Source organism: Hypanus sabinus, chromosome 7 (assembly GCF_030144855.1).
Source record: "Hypanus sabinus isolate sHypSab1 chromosome 7, sHypSab1.hap1, whole genome shotgun sequence".
Classification (NCBI taxonomy): domain Eukaryota; kingdom Metazoa; phylum Chordata; class Chondrichthyes; order Myliobatiformes; family Dasyatidae; genus Hypanus; species Hypanus sabinus.
The window spans coordinates 42,285,112-42,300,883 of NC_082712.1; the positions used below are offsets into that span (position 1 = coordinate 42,285,112).

General features: G+C 38.6%; 1 protein-coding gene across 1 annotated transcript in view; it reads left to right on the forward strand.

Annotated features, from left to right (window-relative positions):
- The window catches only part of LOC132396748 (centromere protein C-like), a 106,931-nt gene that overhangs the window by 22,218 nt on the left and 68,941 nt on the right, over nt 1–15,772 (forward strand). The window contains exon 2 of the mRNA XM_059974606.1: nt 8,159–8,214. Within this exon, the coding sequence (XP_059830589.1) occupies nt 8,159–8,214 (56 nt within the window). The remainder of the gene's footprint in view (nt 1–8,158; nt 8,215–15,772) is intronic.

Here is a 15,772-nt window from a genome sequence, read left to right on the forward strand (position 1 = left end):
TATCCTTGCTTTTATATTCTAGTCCTCTTGAAATTAATGCTAACATTGCATTTGCCTTCCTTACCACAGACTTAACCTGCAAATTAACCTTTAGGGAATCCTGCACAAGGACTCCCAAGTCCCTTTGCACCACAGTTTTTTGGCATTTTCTCTCTATTTAGGAAATGATCAACCTCTTCATTTCATCTACCAAAGGCATGATTTCCTGACACTTTATTTCATCTGCCATTTCCTTGCCCATTCTCTTAATCTGTTTTAAGTCCTTCTACTTCCTCAAAACTACCTGACCCTCCAGTTATCTTCATATTGCCTGCAAACTTTGGAACAGAGCCATCAATTCCATCATCCAAATCATTGACATATAATGTAAAAAAGAATTAGTCCTAACACCGACTCCTGTGAAACACCTTTAGTCACTGGCAGCCAGCCAGAAATGGCTTCCTTTATTCCCACTATTTGCCTCTTGGCAATCAGCCTCTGTTTTATCCATGCTAGAATCTTATCTGTAATACTGTAGGCTCTTGTTAAGCAGCCTCATGCCTGGCTCCTTGTCAAAGGCCTTCTGAAAATCCAAGTACATAACATCAGCCGATTCTCCTTTATCTATTCTGCAGTTATTTCTTCAAAGAATTTCAACAAATTTGTCAGGCAAGATTTTGCCTTGAGAAAATCATGCTGACTATAGCCTATTTTATCATGTGCCCAGGACCTCATCCTTAATAATTGACTCCAACAGCTTTTCCAACCACTGAGGTCAGACTAACTGGTCTATAGTTTTCTTTCTTCCGCCTCTCTCTCTTCTTGAAGAATGGAGTGACATTTACAATTTTCCATTCTTCTGGAACCATTCCATAATGCCTCCACAATATCTTCAGCTACCTCTTTCAGAACTCTGGGGTGTACACCATCTGATCCAGGTGTCTTATCTACCTTCAGACCTTTCAGTTTCCCAAGAACCCTTTCTTTTAAGGAGGAGGACATTTCAGTTGTTCTGGAGTGAAATGCCTCATCCTGAGAGCAGATGCAGCAGCGATGGAGGAACTGAGAGAAAGGGGTGGAATATTTACAGGTGATAGGGTGAGAAGAGTTATAGTCCAGATAGATGTGAGAATCAGAGGTTTTATGAAAGATATCAATAGATAGACTGACCCCAGACATGGAGACAGAGATTGAAGAAGTGGGGAGAGAGAAAGGAGAGAGAGGTCAGAAATGGACCAAGTAAATTTAAGGGCAGAATGGAACTTTGCCTCCATCTTCCACCCTTGAAGCAGTTGAGTCTCTCAGACTGCTGAAACAAGAGGTTAAACATATCAGTGAGCACTCCAGCCAGTTGATCAGCACAGGTGTTTAGCTTCGATCAGGTATCCAATCTGGGTCTGATGCTTTCTGTGGGTTCACCCTCCTGAAGGATGCGCTCATGTCGTATACTACTTTCTTTTATAATGTAGATATATCCAAAGTATTATCAATTTCTCTTAAGTGTCATCTTTTGCTTATTTAATACAGGTAAAAATATTCATTTAAGACCTTGCCCACCTGTCGTTCTACACATTGAAGAGGACTTCCTCCCTATAGATAGTCTTTTGCTTTTAGAATACTTGTAGAATCTGTTGGATTCTCTTCTATCTTATTTGCCAGAGTTATCTCATTTCCTCTTTTTGCCCTGGTGAATTCCCACTTAAGTGTACTCCTACATGTCTTATACTTAAGGATTTCACTATTTCCCAGCTGCTGTATGCCTCCTTTTTCCTGACCAGACCCTAAGCATTCTTTGTGAACCAGGGTTCCCTAATCTTGCCAACTTTGACCTTCACTCTTACAGGAACATATTGTAACTGAACTCCCCATCTTACTTTTAAAAGCCTCCCACTTGCCAGATATCCAATTACCTGCCAACAGCCTCTCCTAATCGAGCTTTGGAAATTCCTTCAAAATCTGCTTCCCCACTTTAATTTTTGGGCCAGTTCTTTTCCACAACTGTTTGTAAAACTAACAGAATTATTATCACTGCACCCACAATGCTCCTCCACTGACACTTCAGTCACTTGTCATTCTGTTTTATTTATTATGTAGAGATAGAGCGCAGAACACATCCTTCCAGCCCAATGAACATGGTAACCGGTATGATTTGGAAAGTAGGAGGAAACCAGGACACACTTCACTTTCCATGCCTCATTTAAAAAATCCAGAGTTGTGGATCCTATCCAATTGAGCCAACTATATAGATGTAGATTGTGGGACTGCTTTGTTGAGCACATTTGCTCCATCTGCAGAAAGCAAGATCCAACCATTTGAATTCAAATCCCCATTCCCATTTTGACATGTCAATCCATGGTTGCCTCTACTGCCATGATGAGGCCACTCTCAGATTGGTGGAGCAACATCTCAAATTCCTTCTGGGTAGCCTCCAACCTGCTGGCATGAACATTGATTTTACTAGCTTCCAGTAATTCCGCCCCCCCCCCCCCCATCTTCGATTCCCCACTTTGGCTGTCCCTTAACTATTCTCTTCTCACCTACTTGCCTGTCTGTCACCTCCCCCGGTGCCTTTCCTCCTTCCCTTTCTCCTATGGTCCACTTTTTTTCTCCTATCAGATTCCTTCTCCAATCCTTTACCTTTTCTATCCTGTACTTCTCAGCTTCTTACTTCTGTTACGTACCCTTATCACGTGACTGGGGTTGAAGCTATACCGGACTTGAGGTAATCAGTCTTCTGGTTCTAGAAAACAGTTTGTTGCTAGTCAAGAAATTAAATTGATCCCTTCATTTAGTGAAACAGAAGTGGAAAGATATTTCCAACATTTTGAAACGATTGCTCAGATTTCAGAGTGGCCGAAAGGTAAATGGTCAGTGTTGTTACAGAGTGTAATTAAAGGAAAAGCACAACAAGTTTATACAGCTTTAACAGCTGCACAAGCATTAGATTATAATGTGAAAATGCATATTTTAAAATCATATGAATTGGTCCCAGAAGCATATAGAGAAAGATTCAGAAGTTTGAAGAAGTCTGTGGAAAAAACTTAATGTGGAATTTGCCTATGATAAAGCTATGTGTTTTGAGAGATGGGTTTCTTCTAAAAATGTAAATGAGGACTATGATACATTTTAATGGAGGAATTTAAAAGAAGCATCCCTGTTGAAGTAAGGACCTACTAAATTGCAGGACTGTGCTAGATTAGCTGATGAGTATGCTTTAATCCATAAGAATAAATTTCCTCAGGGCAGAATTTTTAAGATGAAAAATAACACGGAGACTCAAAGTAAATCAGAAAATAAATCAGAAGTTAATGAGAAAGGTAAGGAGGAAGGAAAACCTGTGAAGCAAAGACAGTTTGGTCTTATTTGTAACTATTGTAAGAAACCTGGCCATGTAATAGCTAACTGTTTCAGATTGAAAAAGAAAGAGAAGGAAGCAGTTCCAGATGCTTGTGTGCAACACACTGAAGCACCTGTAAAATTACAGGGTTCGACAAACACAAATGAGGTTTTGTTAGAGTCTGACCAAGTTAGAAAGGGATATGATCATTTTATAACTGAAGGGTTTGTATCCTTGAAAGAAGGATCTACTCTGGTGCCAATAAAAATCCTCAGGGATACTGGAGCTTCTCAATCATTGATGTTAGACAGTGTATTGAAGTTTAATGAAGAGTCTGATACTGGTGAGGTAAATTATATAAGAGGTGTTGGGAGTGATTTTATGCCTGTACATGTGCATAAAGTAAATTTAAAGTCAGGGTTAGTTACAGGATTTGTTAAAGTAGGATTACAGCATAGCTTACCTGTGAAGGATATTTCTTTATTGTTAGGTAATGACTTGGCAGGTGGACAAGTTTTTCCTGAAGTGCTTTTGACAATGGAGTCAGAGGAACCAGAGATGAATTCTAACACAGATTTTTCCTGTGTTGTGACTGGAGCTATGGCTAAAAAGATTGATGTGCAGAATGAGGTTGTTAGTCATGACTGTTCAACTCAGGATTTGAATTTTGAGGATGTGTCAGAGACTTTCTTACCTTCGTTGTTTGAACAAGATTCTTGGAGTAAGTCTGACTATGAAGATTTATCTCTGTCTCGGAAGGAGATGATAGCAGAGCAGAATAGGGACCCTGAGATTATAAAATCAAGGGAACAAGCTCTACTAGATAGTGAAATTGAGAAGGTGCCAGTAGGATATTATTTGGAAAAAGGAGTGTTGATGAGGAAGTGGAGATCACCTACAATTCCTGCAAGTGGGGAATGGAATATTGTTTACCAGGTGGTTGTCCCTAAAGTTTATCGAAATGAGATTTTGACTTTAGCTCATAGTGTGCCTTTAGGTGGACATCAAGGGGTAAGTAAAACTGTGGACAAGATTTTAAAACATTTTTACTGGCCTGGTCTAAGAAAAGATGTGGTGATGTTTTGTAAAACATGCCATACTTGTCAAATTATGGGTAAACCAAATCAAGTTATACCAGTGGCTCCATTACAACCTATTCAAGCATTTGGTTGACAGTTTTCTAAAGTTATTGTAGATTGTGTTGGTCCATTACCAAAGACAAAAACTGGTTATCAGTACTTGTTGACTATTATGTGTACTTCGTCTAGGTTTCCAGAGGCAGTACCACTTAGGAATATAACAGCTAAAACTGTGACAAAGGCCCTTATAAAATTCTTTACTTATTTTGGATTACCTAAGGAAATACAAACTGATCAAGGCAATAATTTTATGTCTGGATTGTTTCAACAGATAGTTTATAAATTAGGAGCTAAGCAAATCACTTCATCTGCATACCATCCAGAATCGCAAGGTGCCTTGGAGAGGTTTCATTCTACCCTCAAGAATATGATTAGAACGTATTGTGTGGAAAATGAAAGTGATTGGGATGAGGGTATAAATTTACTTTTATTTGCAGTAAGGGAATCGGTACAAGAATCTTTAAGTTTTAGTCCATTTGAACTTGTATTTGGGCATAGAGTTAGAGGACCTTTAGCTTTATTAAAAGAACAGTGGATTAGTAAGGAAATGCACACTAACTTATTGGACTATGTTTTGAAATTTAGGGACAGGTTACATAAAGCTTGTAACTTAGCCAAGGAAAATTTAAAATTGGCTCAGGAGAAAATGAAAACTTGGTATGATAAAGAAGCTAGGATGAGAATGTTTAAGCCTGGAGATAAGGTGTTGGTTCTTTTCCCAGTGCAAACGAATCCTTTACAAGCTAGATTTCATGGTCCTTATGAGATTGTGTCTAAAATCAATGATGTGGATTACGTGATAAAAACTCCAGATCGTAGAAGGTCAACATAACTTTGCCATATAAATATGATAAAACCATATTTTGGGAAACAATCTGATACTGTGACTGTTGTGGTTAGTGAGAATGAGTTTAACTAGGAACATGATAGATGATTCATCTGAATTTCATTCTAAATCAAACATTGTTTCTGTTAGGTTACCAAATTCAACCATTCTGGAAAATATTGATGAGAAACTAGCACATTTACAGCTAGAGCAGAAACAACAGATGAAGGAATTAATTTTTAAATATAAGGATTTGTTTCCAGATGTTCCGAGAAGGACTACTATAGCTTCACATGATGTAGATGTTGGATATGCCAAACCTATCAAACGACACCCATATAGGATGAACATAGAAAAATGTGAACTTGCTGAGAAAGAAATTAAATATATGTTAGAGAATAATATTATTAGGCATTCTAACTCGAATTGGAGTTCACCCTGTGTTATGGTGCCAAAACCAGATGGTAGTATTAGGTTTTGTACGGACTATAGAAAGGTGAATGCTGTAACGAAAACAAAGTTCCTTACAAAGATTGATTTATTGAAAGGGTATAGGTGTGTTCCATTAACAGACAGAGGTAGAGAGATTTCTGCATTGGTAACTCCATCTGGGTTATATGAATATAATGTTCTTCCATTTGGGATGAAGCATGCCCCAGGTACTTTCCAGAGGATGAATAACTCTGTGATTCAGGGATTGAAAGATACTGATGCTTATATTGATGATTTAGCGACAGGAAATGATACTTGGGAAGCACACATTATTGCGGTGGAGAAATTGTTTGAAAGGCTTTCAAAAGCTAACTTAACTATTAATTTAGCTAAGAGTGAATTTGGACATGCCACTGTGACTTACCTTGGTTATGTTGTGAGTCAGGTAAGGTAGCTCCTGTTCAGGCAAAAGTTCGGGCAATTTTAGAGATTCCCACTCCAACGGGGGAAAAACTCTCAGAAGATTCTTGGGAATGGTAGGATATTATCGAAAATTTTGTAAGAATTTTGCTAATGTTGCCCTTCCATTAACTAACCTTTTGCAGAAGAATGTGAAGTTTGTGTGGACAGTGCCTTGTCAAGAAGCATTTGAAAAATTGAAAACAATGATATGTCAACAACCTGTGCTTAGGGCACCTGACTTTGAAAAACCTTTTTCATTAGCTGTAGGTGCTAGTGATGAGGCTGCAGGAGCAGTATTAATGCAAAGGAATGAGGGTGATGAGGTTGATCATCCAGTAGCTTACTTTTCTAAGAAATTTGATCAGCATCAAAGAAACTATTTGACAATAGAGAAGGAATTGTTATCTCTTGTTTTAGCTTTAAAATATTTTGAGGTATATGTTGGTACAACTCAAAAACCACTTATTGTTTATACTGATCATAATCCGTTAGTGTTTCTGAGTAAGATGAAAAACAAAAACAGAAGGTTATTAAATTGGAGTTTGATGTTATAAGAGTACAATATTGTGATAACTCATATTAAAGGTAAAGATAATGTGGTTGCTGATTGTCTATCTTGATGTTGAATGTCCAATGTAATTTTTTTTTATGGAGTGGTTTTTTTTTTACAATTGTAACACTCCTACTGTATTGTAAGATGTTATATGATGATACTGTATTGTATATTGTGTATGTTATAAAATTTATACATTTGTTTTTCTTGTAAATAATTGTTAAAATTTTTGTTCTTGACAGACAAAAAATTTTTTTTTGGAGGGAGGTATTAAGTACCCTTGTCACATGACTGGGGTTGAAGCTATACTGGACTTGAGGTAATGGTCTTGTGATGGTGGAGTGATGTCATTTTCCCGCCAGTAGAGGTCATGTGACAGGTTTTTTTTTACAGGGTATAAAAGGAGGACCCCTCCCTATGAGGAGGGGCAGTTAGTGGCTGGTTTTGCCATGTTGACTTCATGCCACTGTGTGATTTAATGTTATGACGCAGTTTAGTTGAAAGATGAAGTTTTATCTAATGCCTAAAGTTTAAAATGTCATTGCCAGCAGTTTCTTTATAATACTGCTAGTTGAGATTCAGTGGAGAGTGAAGGTCGGAGTTTGGGAGTTAAAAGATCGAGGAGAATTGATTTCGACGGTGAAACTGGTTCGACCTTGTTTGATCCTCATTCGGAAGGAATTCATTGACTGTTCTCGTGTTAATCCCTGTGAAATAGCAGAAAGGATTGGGAACAGTTCTGTGAAGGAAAGGTCAGTTCCTTTAAGCCGTTCCATTTGTCCATCTACGTAAATTCTTCGTGGGAAAAGTTCAATTTGGGAACCGAAGCAACACGACGTGAAAGAGAATTTAAGTCGTCTTAAAAAAGTCTCTCTCTTAAATGGACTGTGAGCATTTTGAACTTTTGCAATACCACTTTGAAGAACTGTTTTTGCAACTTCGATTTAAGAACTGTTTAAGCTTCATTGCTTTAAGAACTGTTTAAGCTGCCGCACAGCAGCTGATTTCCGGTTACGTGAGTGGTTTGTTTACTTTTGGGGGGGTTTGTTTTCAGTGTTTAATAAACGTGTTATTTGTTATAAAAACCCCTGCCTCACTCATATATTTATTGTTGTTGAGTCCGTAACACTTCATACAACCCCTCCTTCCCCACCAGCCTGGCTTTACCAGTCACCTTTTAGCTTGTACTCGTTCTCCTTCCCACCCATCTTATTCTGGTTTCCTCCCCCTTCTATTCCAGCCCAAAACATCAGCTGTCCATTTCCATCGCTGTTGCCTGACCTACTGAGTTCCTCCAGCATTTTGTGTGTGTTGCTCTGGATTTCCAGAATCTGCAGAATCTCTTGTGATCATAGGTCGTCTACGTGCTTTAGAAAATCGGTGTTACCATGATAAATTGTTGACACTTTATACTACTTTTTGTTTTTCAGGAATTGCCTAAGCAGCCATACAGAAGTAGATTCTACAGAGACAATGCATTTGGGAGGTAAAAGGCCATTGAATGATTTCTGATTGGAATAGATGAATGATTTGTGAAGACTTATGCTGGTACTAAGTAAAATTTCATTTGTCTGCATGTATTTACAAAACTAGTGATTAAAGTTCAAAATAAATGTATTACCAAAGTACATATTTATCACCATCCACAACCCTGAGATTGGTTTTCAAATAGTAAATTACATACACAGTAAATCCAAAAACATAATAGTATCAGTGAAAGACCACACCCAACAAGGACACACGACCAATGTTCAAAAGACAACATACTGCAAATACAGAAGAAAAAATATACATTAATAATAAATAAGCAACAAATATTGAGTATATGAGATGAAGAATCCTTGAAAGTGAGTCCACAGGTTGTGAGAAGTTCATTGATGGGGCAAGTAAAGTTAAATATAATTCAATTGGATTTCCTGGAAAATTGTCCACTTTTTTGTTTTTCCTCCTGGCATATGAATAGCTGAGTAGGTGTCTTTTGCATTTATAGTTTTACAATAATTAGAAAAGTGAAGGGGAAAAACACCCTGGATTCTTTGCAGATGAATTGTAATGTTTACTGGAATATCTACATTTGAGTAAATGTTGCGTAATTTAGAATCACAGAACCGCAGCACCAAAACAGGCCCTTTGGCCCATTTTGTCTCTTTTGGACTACTAATGTGCCTAGTCCCATCGATCTGCACCTGGACCATAGCCCACTTGCTTCCAAATTCCTGTTGAAATTTCTCTAAAATGTTGAAATTGGACCTGAATCTACCACTTACACTCTCAGTTTGTTTCACACTCACACCACCCTCTTAGTGAAGACATTCCCCCCTCATGTTCCTCTGAACATTTCACCTTTTATTTTTAACCCATGACCTCTAGTTGTACTCACGCAATCTTAGTGGAAAAAACATGCTTGCATTTACCCAATCTATACCCTTCATAATTTTGTAAACCTCTATCAAATTTCCTCTCATTCTCATATGTTTTAGCGAATAAGGTTCTAAGTTATTCAGCCTTTCCCTATAACTCAAGTCCTGGCAGCATTCCTGTATATTTTCTCTGCGCTCTTTCAATCTTATTGATGTCTTTCCTGTGTGCAGGTGATCAGAATTGCACACAATACTTCAAATTGGGTCTCACCAACATCTTATACAACTTCAAAATAACATGCCAACATCAGTACTCAATACTTTATTTATGAAGACCAGTGTGTTTAAAGCTCTTTACAAATGTTATCTATGTATTCCTAGAATCCTCTCTTTTACTGCATTCCTCAGTGCCCTTCTGGTCACCATTTAAATTCTACCCTGGTTTGTCCTCCCAAAGTGTAATACCTCAAACTTGTTTCAAAGGTGCATTTAATGTCAGAGAAATGTATAGAATATACATCCTGAAATGGTTTTTCTTTGCAACCATCCATGAAAACAGAGGAGTGCCCCAAAGAATGAATGACAGTTAAGTGTTAGAACCCCAATGTACCCCCTCAGCTCCCCTCCCTCTTGCACATAAATGGCAGCAAGCACTATCCCTCCTCCCCCCCACCAGAAAAAATTGCATCAGCACTCATCACCGAAACACTCAAGCCTGTAGCCAAAACAACAGCAAAGACACAGACTTGCAGTACTCCAAAGAGTACACGTTCACCCGGTATTCGACATACCACACGTTCTCTCTCTCTCTAATAAGGAGGAAAGAGATGTCTCAATTTCACAGTGAGAGGGGAGAAATAACAAACAACTTGCTGGTTTATGATGTTAAAAGTCCGTTGTGTCGATTTTTCCGAACTCTGTGCCGTAAGATCTCAGGTCTCCGGGGAACACAGCCAAAGATCTTCCAGCTCCCATGATGGATAATGGCCATTCATAAAATCCCGAGAGTGGGTCCCATTCCTGCAAAGAACTGAAGTCAGCAAGTAACTCCAGGTCAGGGTCTTCCAAAGAACCCTGAAAGGGAAAAATGGAGATATTAAAGATGGAAGTTGTTTATTAAAGTTATTTCTGAAGATGGAAACAAAGGAGTTGCCGTTTAGTGCCATCTTGACTAAGCTCCGCCCTCCAATCTTGTCTGCATTTGCTATATTTCTGCCCTTTTTTTTGGCTGGTCCAGCTCCCACTGCAAGCCTTGATAGCTTTCCTCTCTGTCCACTATGTACCCAATATTAGTGTCATCCACAAATTTGCTATTTCAGTTATTTTCTAGATCTTTAATTATAGATGACAAACAACAATAGACTCAGCACCAATCCCTGTGGCACACCACATGTCACAGGTCTTCAGTCAGAGAGGCAACCATCTACTACCACTGTCTGGTTACTCCCATCAAGCTAATGTCTAATCCAATTTACTACCTTGTCCTGAATGCCAATGAACTGAACCTTTTTGACTAACCTTCCATGCGCAATCTTGTGTTGTGCGAAAGACAACGTAGACAACATCCACTGCCTTGCCTTCATCAACTTTCCTGGTAACTGGTAACTTCCTCGAAAAAGATTGGTTAGACACAATCTACTATGCACAAGACTATGTTGATTATCCCTAATCAGTCCTTGTCTATCCAAATACATGTACTGTATATCTAGTCCCTTAGAATACCTTCCCACATCTTGCCCACTACTGATGTCAGACTTACTGGCCTATAGTTTCCTGGCTTATTTTTAGACAGTGGATCAACATTAGCTATCCTCGAATTCTCTGGCACCTCAACCTGATGCGAAGGACGTGTTAAATATCTCTGTAGGGTCCTTGCAATTTCTGTATTAGTCTCTGAAGGGAACAGCCTGTCAGGATCTGGGGATTTATCCAAACTGATTTGACTCAAGACTACAAGCACTCCCTCCTCTTTAATCTGTACGTGGTCCGTAACCTCACTGTTGTTTTGCCTTACTTCCATAGACTCTATGTCCATCTCCTGAGTAAATACAGATGCAAAAATTCTATTTACGATTTCCCCCCATCTCTTTTGGCTCTGCAAAGAAGACCACATAGGTCTTCAATTTTGTCCATTACTATCCATTTATTTTTAATATATCTGTTGAAGCCCTTGGGATTCTCATTCACCTTGTTTGGTAGTGCAACCTTGTGCATTCCTTTAGCCATCCTGATTTCCTCCTTAAGTGTGTGATTGTGGACTTTAGGAAGGGTAAGGCAAAGGAACATGCACCAATCCTCACAGAGGGTTCAGAAGTGGAGAGAGTGAGCAGCTTCAAGTTCCTGGGTGTCACGATCTCTGAGGATCTAACCTGGTCCCAACATATTGATGTAGTCATAAAGAAGGCAATACAGTGGCTATACTTTATTAGGAGTTTGAAGCGATTTGGCACATAACAAATATGCTCAAAATCTTCTGTAGTTGTACCATGGAGAGCATTCTGACAGGCTACATCACTGTCTGGTATGGACGGGCTATTGCACTGGACCAAAAGAAGCTGCAGAAGGTTGTAAATCTAGTCCGCTCCATCTTGGGCACTAGCTTACAAAGTACCCAGGACATCTATAGGAAGTGGTGTCTCAGACACACAGTGTCCATTATTAAAGACCTCCAGCACCCAGGGCATGCCCTTTTCTCACTGTTACCATCAGATAGGAGATACAGAAGCCTGAAGGCACACACTTTGCAATTCAGAAAAAGCTTCTTCCCTTCTGCCATCCAATTCCTAAATGGACTTTGAAGCTTTGGACACTACCTCCCTTTTTAATATACAGTATTTCTGTTTTTGCACATTTTTAAATAATCTATTCAATATACATAGTTGATTTACTTGTTTTATTTTTTATTATTATTATTTCTCTCCGCTAGATTATGTATTGCATTGAACTGCTGCTGCTAAGTTAACAAATTTCACATCACATGCTGGTGATAATAAACCTGATTCTGATTCCCATGCATTTGTTGTATTCCTCAAGTACCTCATTTGCTCCTTCCTGTCAATACCTGCTATGCATCTCCTTTTCTTTTCCCTCATCCAGGTCTTCAGTACTTTTTGAAAACCAAAGTTCCCTAAACCTGTTATCCTTGCTCTTTATTCTGACAGGAACATAAACTGTACTCTCAGCATTTCACTTTTTAAGGCCTCCCACTTACTAGGTACACCATTACCTGAAAACAACCTGTCCCATCTACACTTGCCAGATCCTTTCTGATACCATCAAAATTGGCCTTTCTCCAATTTAGAATCTCAACCTGAGGACCAGACCTATCCTTTCCATAATTATATTGAAACTATTGGCATTGTGATCATAGATGTAGAGTGTTCAATGATTTGAAGTTCTGTCACTTGCACTGCCTTATTCTCTTACAGGAGATCTAGTATTGCACTCCCTCTGAGGAAATTTTTCTGAAGATACTTGATAAACTCTATCCCATTTAGCCCTTTTACTATATAGGTATCCCAGTCAATATATGGAAAAATAAAATCATCCACTATCACAACCTTTTGTTTCTTGCAACAGTCTGCAATCTCTACAAATTTGCTCCTCTAAATCCTGCTGACTATTGGGTGGTCTATAATATACAGTGGACTCCTGTTAACTGGGACACACAGGGACCAGTACATTTTTGCCCAATTAAGCTGCTGCCCCAATTACCCAAAATTTCATGGAAATAGTTAAAAGGTATAAAAGACAAACTACCATTTAATAGTGTAACAAATTGTGTATTTAAATGAAATACAGAACAAATTAGAACACTGTCAAACACTATGGGCTAATGTTGTCCCAGTATACAAGAAAGGTGACCACACTGACCCTGGTAGTTATAGACCAGTAAGCTTAATTTGTATTGTTGGTAAGATAATGGAAATATTAATAAAGAATAAGAAGGAAAAGTAGCTGATAAGAATAAGCATGTTAGCAGAAAGCTGGCATGGGTTCAGAAAGGGGAAATCATGTTTTACTAATGTGCTGGAGTTCTATGAAGAGGCAACTAAAATTTGTGATAGCAATCGAGTGGTTGATATTATTTATTTGGACTTTCAGAAGGTTTTTGACAAGGTATCCCAAAAAAGGCAAATAATCATATTACAAGAGGTAGGGATTCAGGGAAGCTGTGCAAATGTGTGCAGAATTGGCTCAAAAACAGAAAACAATGATTTATGGTGAGAGGATCATTTTCACACCTCGGAGGTGTTAAAATGGGGTTGTGTAGGGATCAGATTTGGGCCACATCTATTTCTAATTTACATTAACGATGTGGATAAGCACAAAACAAATAAACTAATTAAGTTTGCAGATGACACAAAGTTAGGGGGATGGGCTGATAATGTTCAGGCAGCAGAATCGATACAGTTAGATCTAAACAAAATCCAGATCTGGGTAGAAAAAATGGTACATGAAAGTTAATGTAATAAATGTAAAATACTACATTTAGAAAGAATTACATTTTAGGAAGTAGAAATATTATATGTAAACATACAATGATGGGGGGGGGGGGTCTTGAGTTAGAAAGTATGAGAAGTAGTTGGGTATCCTGGTAGGCTCATCACTATCAACATCTAGACAATGCACAGAAGCAATTAAGAAGGCTGATAGAATGTGGAGTTCAAGTCTAAAGCCATTCTCCTTAAGCTGTATAATGTGCTTGTGAGGCCACACTTTAAATGCTGTGTACAATTTTGGTCTTTGTATTTTGTGTTGGATGTGAAGGCACTGGAGAGAATTCATAGAAGGGTGACGAGACTCATTCCAGGTCTGCAGGGCATGAGCTATGAAGAAAGGTCGAGAATATTAAATCTTTTTAGCCTAAGTAGATGTAGAATGAGAGGCAACACAATAGAAAAATCAAAGTCATTGAGGGTATATGTAAGGTGGATGCCAGCTGCTACTTCAAAATTAATCTATCAGCAAGTATACGGGGCCATAGGTGGAAACTGGTTAAAGAGAGATTTCAGACTAACATCAGGAAGCATTTCTTGACACAACAAGTTGTGGACACAAGGAACAAACTACCTAGTTGAGAGTAGTACCTTAGCAACTTTCAAATCTAAACTCTATAATTATTTCAACACACTATGTGAATAGGAATTTGGCAAGCTTTGATCACTGTCAATATCTTCAAATTCTTTATAGGTCCTAACTTGTTGAATTGGTGAGATTGTTTCATTTTTACTGGGTCATTTCTGACATCTCCAAGCCTGAATGCTTGAAGCTGCAGTTATCAAAGCTGTTCTGAATTGTATTGCTTATTTCTCTCCAACTATTATTGACAAAAATCACCAGTTTTTGAACACAAACATGAAACTGACACTATTTTAAAAACTGTTCTCTGTTAGCACAGTGTAGCACAATGGCCACACAAGTGCATTTGTCTGATGATAGTAGGAAGTTGTTCGGCAACAGTCCCCTTCCCTAATTAACCAGCAAAGCGTCCCAAATAAATGAAGTAGATCCCATCTATTTTCACGATTAGTTTCTCTATAAGAGTTATCCCAAGTAAGTGACTGTCGCAACTAACTGATGTCCTAATTAACGAGAATCTCTTGTAAACCCATTACCGTAATCATCCCTTTTTTTATTCCTCAATTCCACCCATATAACCTCAGTAGATGAACTCTCCACTCTGTACTGTGTGTACACTGCCATAACATTTTCCCTAACTAGTATTGCCACCCCTGCCTGTTTAAACTCTCCTCCTCTATCATGTCTAAAGCAAAGGAGGCCCGAAACACTGAGCTGCCAATGTTGCTGCTCCTGCAACCAAGTCTCATTAATAGCCACAAAGTCATAATTTGATGTGCTGATCCATGCCCTATGTTCATCTGCCTTTCCTACAGTACTTGCTTTGAAATATACACAACTCAGAACATTAGTCCCACTTTGCTCAATCTTTTGATTCCTGACTTTGTATGTAGGCTTAACAATGTCTTTCCTTGCAGCCTCTCTATTACCTGCTCTGGTTTCCCACCCCACTATAAGTCTAGTTTAAACCAAATCCCCTCCCCTCCCCCAAAGGGGGTCGTGCAACACTAGCAAACCTTTGTGAAAGGATATTAGTTCTCTAGTTCAAGTGTAAACTGTCCATTCTGTATAGGAGTTACCCTTCCCTGGAAGAGAGACCAATGATCCAAAAATCGGAAGCTTCGTCTCTTTAGGCATGTGTTAAACTGTACTATCTTCCTATTTCTGGCCTGATATGTGGCGTAGGAAGCAACCTGAGATCACAGCCTTGGAGATCCTGTTCATTAATTTGGCACCTAACTTTACACTTACTTTGCAGGACCTTATCACTCTTCGTACTCATGTCAGTGCTACCAACGTGGGCCACTACCTCTGGGTCTCACCCTTCCACTTAAGAATACTATAGACTTGATCCAAGATGTCCCTGACCCTGGCACTCAGGAGTTAACATATCATCTGGAAATTTTGTTCTTGCCCACAGAACCTTTTGTTTGTTCCACTATGATCCCCCTATAACTACAGCTTGCCTATTCTTCTGAGCCACAATATAGTTGTCACGCTGAATTATTAATGAGTGCACGGTATTTCCATTGCATTTTACACAGTTAATGAATATTTTGCTTATAGTTTCATGTGAAATATGAAAAAAATAACTCTTTAATG